General features: G+C 52.0%; 1 protein-coding gene across 1 annotated transcript in view; it reads left to right on the top strand.

Moving 5' to 3' along the window:
• The window catches only part of CUNH6orf222 (chromosome unknown C6orf222 homolog), a 16,258-nt gene that overhangs the window by 3,514 nt on the left and 6,669 nt on the right, over nucleotides 1-6,075 (top strand). Inside the window, exons 2-5 of the mRNA XM_028767840.1 lie at nucleotides 844-1,433; nucleotides 2,428-2,544; nucleotides 4,768-4,832; nucleotides 5,026-5,266. Of these exons, the coding sequence (XP_028623673.1) occupies nucleotides 844-1,433; nucleotides 2,428-2,544; nucleotides 4,768-4,832; nucleotides 5,026-5,266 (1,013 nt within the window). The remainder of the gene's footprint in view (nucleotides 1-843; nucleotides 1,434-2,427; nucleotides 2,545-4,767; nucleotides 4,833-5,025; nucleotides 5,267-6,075) is intronic.

Below are 6,075 nucleotides of genomic sequence, written 5' to 3'. Positions count from 1 at the left end.
TCTCTCTCTCTCTCTCTCTCTCTCTCTCTCTCTCTCTCTCTCTCTCTGGTTTTTCGAGACAGGGTTTCTCTGTATAGCTCTGGCTGTCCTGGAACTCACTCTGTAGACCAGGCTGGCCTCAAACTCAGAAATCCGCCTGCCTCTGCCTCCCAAGTGCTGGGATTAAAGGCATGCCCCACCACTGCCCAGCATATTTGCCTTCTCTTAAGCCTGCAAGCTACTAAAGGAAAGTAGCTGCAAGCTACTAAAGTGGCTGCTACCCTTGAAGGTCCTAGCTTGACCAGTTTAAATGCCAGAACATTTTCTTTTGGTGTACATTGATTGCCTCTTGCTTGAGATTGTATCCTTAGCACCAAGAGGGATTCAGAGGCTGGTGGATGGTAAAAGCCAAGAGAAGTGTGTGTGTGGAAAAGGTCAAATATTTTCCTTGACTTTTTATTCTCCTTCTCCCACCCTGAGCTGTATTTTGGAAGCACAACAGTAAGGCAGCTAGCCTCTGGGGCGTCAGGAAAATGAGCCAGTTTCCATGTAAGGGGCAGGCATTATTTCAGGTTTCTACACGGCCCAGATGTTCCCTTTAAAGAACTCGTATTCCTCTGGGCCACTCTGGTGATGCCACTCACCGGCTGGAGGAGAATCTGATTCTGTTTCCTTCTCTGGGAAATGGGGATAGTGACCTCCTTCCCTGTGGGGTTGGAGAGGGGACATTAAACAGGACAGAAGCTTTGGAAAGCATCACCAGGTCAAGGCAGCATCATGGTGACAGGATGTGTGTGCATACAGGTGGGCATGGGGTAGTCTTCCAGGGAAATCTCCTGAGGAAGCTGTTTGTTTTGATTGTAGACCAGTGGAGACCCCGAAGAGCTCAAAGAAGCCTCCGGGAAATAAGAGGGCCCGATCGTTGGACCGGCAGGTTCCCAGAAAGGACCCTGAGTCTTCGAACTCCAGGTACCCCTCCAGCTCCACCTGCAGGAGGACAGCCAGCGATGGGGCCAGAAGATCTGAGAATCCCTCTCACTTTTCAGAGGCCCAGGGCGCTGCAGCCCTCCCTCTGGGAGAGGGAAGCAGATTTCTCCCCAGTGAGCAGGGGGTCCCAGAAGACACCAAGAAAGAAAAGCCTCCGAGGGAGGCCCAGCATAGCTGGATGAGGATAGTACTGAATCTCTTACTCATGAGACTGGAAGAGCCCAGAGAAAAAACCAGCAAGACGTCAAAGGGGAAAGGGGACCTACCAGAAGCAACTGAGGAGCCAGCCCTCAGGAAGAAATCCCAGGAGAAGAGGACCAGCCGCAAGAAACACAGTCACAGGAAACCTATTACGGAAGAGCCTCCTGGGCCCCAGAACACAGAAGCACAAGGCCAAGAGGACATACCGCCTGGTTTGGTTGCCTCACACACCACCGAGGAGGCAGACCTGGGGCTGATCTGCACGGGTGAGCAGACCAGGGTGACTCCATTGCCCCACCCCACCCCAAGGACCAGGGTGCTCTGAGTTTGTTTACTAAATATCGTCAGATCAGAAGTGGACAGTGAAGGGACATTTCTAGGACATTAAACAGCTGAGTACTTCAGTTCAACCCAACGGAGGCGCTGCCAATCAGCATGCGGTGTGGGCCTAGGGATGATGACTTAATGTATGCCCCCTCAACCACAAGAGAGGCAGACAGACAGACAGACAGAGACAGACAGACATGTTGTCTCCTGGGTCAATACAGCTTACACAAAAACAAGTGCTTGCTGCCCAGTAGCTGGTGTTAAATGCAGTGAGATTTGGGGAAGGGCAGAAGCAGCTGCTCTCCCACCCCACAGGTCTATGGGTGCCTACCAGTGCCCTGTCTGGACTCTGCTCTGTCAAGAATAAACCTGTTGCTGGGCATAATGGCACACACCTTAATCTCAGGACTCAGGGGTAGGGGGGTAGAAGCAGGCAGATCTCTGAGTTTGAGGTCAGTCTAGTTTACAGAGCAAGTTCCAGGATAGCCAGGGCTATGCAGGGGAAACCCTGTCTCAAACAAACAAACAAAACAAATAAACAAAAGAACAAATCCATGGTGCTAGTCTCTGCGGTGGCTGCCCCTGGAGTGTCTGATTCCTCTGTGGTGAAAGGAGAGACCCAGGCGTCCCTGTAGCTGCAGATGTGGAGCAACGTCTCCTCTCCCAGGGGTCTCAGCCGTGTGCTGGTGGCACTGGTGCAGACACACTGTGGCTTTGGTGGGAAAGGAGGCTCAGGGCGAGCTGGTGGGGGAGCCTGGCCTGAAACACCCCACTTTCCCCCTGGAAATCCTGGCCAGTTTCTGATTTGGGGTAAGGCTTAGGGGTGGCTACTGCCTGGCCTGTCACTCTGTGGCGGTCATGTTGCATGCTGGTTAACAAGGTCTGAAGAATGTCACGACATCTGGTTTTGACTTGCTTTCATGTGATTTCCAGGGGGACCAGATTCTGACTTCCCTCAGGCCTTGCCCACTGAAGGAGGCCATGCTGAAACCCCACATTGCTCTGGCCAAGCTGCAGGTCCTCCATCAGAAGATCCTAGGAAACCTGACCGTGAGTCCAAACCCTTCTTTCTTTATAGATGGGAGTCTGCACCAGATTAGAGGGGTTGCTCAGGGCACACACAGATCTTTTTTGCCTATTCTGCTGCCTCTGGCATTGAGAACTTAGAGTCTGGCAGGAGAGAGGCTGAGGCAGCAGAGAGGCTGCTGGCAAGCGCTCCTGCCTCTGTGACCATGGCAACGTGACTTTGCTTTCAATTTCCTAAAATGTATTTTAAAATATGTAGAAGACTGAGGGCAGGGGTGCACCTCAGTTCGTACAGTGCTTGCCTGACATTGGGAAGCTGGCGTTAGATCTACAGCATTGCATAAACGGGATGTGGTAGCAAACACGTGTCATCTCAGCACCGGGGAGGTGGAGGCAGGGGGATTGGTTCAAGACCACCTGCTATATAGTGACTCAGAGGCCACTTGGAGCTACATGAGACCCTATTCATCTATCTATCCATCCATCTATCTATCTATCTATCTATCTATCTATCTATCTATCTATCATACCTACCACCTAGCTATTGAATAGAGACTAAAGCTGTAGTTAGACAGGGACTCTGCTTTAGCAGGTAAGAGGTCTTGGGATTGCCGGGCAGTGGTGGCGCACGCCTTTAATCCCAGCACTTGGGAGGCAGAGGCAGGCGGATTTCTGAGTTCGAGGCCAGCCTGGTCTACAGAGTGAGTTCCAGGACAGCCAGGGCTACACAGAGAAACCCTGTCTCGAAAAAAAAAAAAAAAAAAAAAAGAGGTCTTGGGATTAACTGGGAAAACGGGAAGAACTGTCCAACAGCCACAGCGAGGAGCCGTCAGACGACTTTGAATCTTCTTGCAGAATTATAGGGAATAAAATGGAGCTTCATCAGCCCAGACTTAAACGTCTCTCAGCAGTGTGTCCAGCCTCAAACACAACCAGAACACCTCCACAATTCCCTCTTCATCTAACTCTCTAAAAACATCTAAATTCTTAAAGCCAGGACATGCAAGAGATAGAAAGACATTTCTGTGGTGGATTTGTAAGTTACCATTGTCTCACCTGAGAATAAACTGAACTGTAGACTGTGTCAGGAAACAGGAATGGGGCTGGGAGGGGGCGGGGATCAGGGGTAGGGGAGCTGGTGAGAGACCAGGAGTGAGGGGTAGAAACCCCCACAGCTAGTCGGGGACAGAGACGCCTGTTTGTTTGACATTTCGTGCAAACAGACCTTTGGGGTACAGCTAGTGGAGTGAGCTCGGCACCCTTGTGTAAGGCAGAGCAAGCCACCCAAGGAAACGTTCTCACATGAGGTGTAGTGGAGGCAGCTATGGGGCAGGTCCAGTGTGACCTGCGGAGTGTCAGCCGATGTCCTTTCCGTGCCTTAGGCTGGGACCCAGTCATTTATCCTGCCTCCCCCCCCCCCCCCCCCCCCCGATTATTATGTGTAGCTGGAATACTTGGAATCAGCCTTGGGAAATTTTCCTTTTTTTTAATTTTTGGTTTTTTCAAGACAGGGTTTCTCTGTGTAGCCCTGGTTGTCCTGGAACTCACTCTGTAGACCAGGCTGGCCTCAAACTCAGAAATCCGCCTGCCTCTGCCTCCCAAGTACTGGGATTAAAGGCGTGGGCCACCACTGCCCGGCGGGAAATTTTCCTAATTCCTGTTCCGTGTTTGATGTCCTGACAGCCAATGAGAGAGGTGGGGGGGGGCAGAGATTGTGACCCAAATTTCACAGGGAAAGTTATAAAGACCCCGGGGGAGGGGGGGAAGACTTAGTCACCACCAACTCAAAGTTCCCAGATCTATCAAGCTCAGTTGGCAGGGCAGGTGGACATCGGGACTTGAATCCCTGCATAAAACATCATGCTTTGGTCTGTGAGATGGCTCAGAGGGTAAAGGCATGTTCCATCAAGCCCCGATGATCTGAGTTCGATTCCTGGGACCCACGTAATAAAAGGAGAGAACTGGCTTCCAAGAGATGTCCTCTGACCTCCACATGGGTTTCTCTTCTCCCTAATAATTAAATTATAAAAGTTAATTAAGAAATTTAAAGAGTCATACTTTGCCTCAAAAAACCCTTCCCTGGTGACTCGGCTAGTTCTTAGTCAGGATGGCGGGGGATGGGGAAGGTGTTTGTGTATTGGGGAACCTCAGTCCTGAGGGATCCAGGGTGGCTTTGTTCTCCTTGGGAGTACAGATCTGGATACTGTCTGCGTACTTAGGAACGGTGGTACCCATGTTCTCTTGCAGAGGACGACGTCATCTGGCAGATCGTGGAATTGCTCAAGAAAGCTGGAGACCAACTGGAAGAAGAGGTGAGGCGCAGGCATCGGAGAGCGCCTGCAGAGCTGCTGCCGCTCCCGGTTCGTGCCCCGCCTCCCCTTCTCTGTTAACCCCACTCCCTAATTCCAGAAGCCGCCTCCCGTTCTGGGTCGGCCCTATCTGGGGCTGCCTTTCTCCTCTCCTCAAGACCAGGGCTCTGACTCAGTTTCTTTCTCCTCCCCGCAGCAAGCGCAATTCCCTCAGCTAGAAGGGGTTCCTCCGCAAAAGCCAACGCCACCTCCCAGGAAGAAATCCCAGGAGAAGAAGTCTAGCCTCAAGAGAGCCTTGTCCCTCAAGAGGCTTGCCTCCGAGGAACCCAAGAGAGTAGTCATAGCCACCACCCCTGGCCAAGAAACCCGACCCAAGAGGCCCAGCTTTCTACCCCTGTGTGTTAGTAACCAGCGAACTTCGTCCTTCAGCAGCCATGGTGAGCAGGCTCTAGCTGTTGCCATAGCAACTGCAGCTGCCTCCAGCTCTGGAGTCTTTCTGATGCCCACACTAGGCCTCGAGCAGTGCGGGGTGGGTTGGAGACCACCTCCATGTAGTCTCACTTGGGTACAGGAAGCTCACCTCAGCCCTTGAAGAGACCGTGTGCAGGGCCCTCAGCCACTCGTGTCTCTGCAGCTGGCCTGGGGATGTTTTTGTAACAGAACTGGAGACAAGGGTCCTGGGTTTCCAGCTACATTTTTCCCCCTCTTTTAATATGTGTGGATGTTTTGCCTATGTGTATGTCTGGGCACCGCATGCGTGTCTGGTGTTTGTGGAGGCCAGAGGTGGGCATCAGATCCCTGGAGCTGGATGTTACAGATGAGTATGGGTCACCGTGTGGGAATCAAACCTGGTCATCTGGGAAAGCCGCTGGTGCTCATAACCACCGAGCGCCATCTCTCTGCACGCACACAGACCGATTTTGTTGAGATTGTTTGCTTGGTGGTTGTTTGTCTGAGACAGGGTCTCATGTAGCCCAGGCTGGTCTCAAACTCTCTTGTGTAGCCAAAAATGACCCTGAACTTCTTGTCTGCCTGCCTCTACTTCCTAAACGCAAGACTTACGGGCTTGTACACCACCACCCAGTTTGTGTGGTACCAGGGCTGGAATGCAAGGCCTGCTGGGCAAACCGTCTATCAGCTCTCCCAGTTGACCACTATTCCATCCATCTCCATGCTTCTGATTCCTCTGTGTGTCCTATTGTCTGTCTGTCTGTCTGTCTGTCTGTCTGTCTGTCTGTCTGTCTGT

This window comes from Grammomys surdaster, unplaced genomic scaffold, assembly GCF_004785775.1.
Source record: "Grammomys surdaster isolate TR1022 unplaced genomic scaffold, NIH_TR_1.0 183, whole genome shotgun sequence".
Taxonomy (NCBI): domain Eukaryota; kingdom Metazoa; phylum Chordata; class Mammalia; order Rodentia; family Muridae; genus Grammomys; species Grammomys surdaster.
The sequence above is the reverse complement of the archived record's forward strand: the minus strand, read 5'-3'. Positions and strand labels throughout refer to the sequence as shown.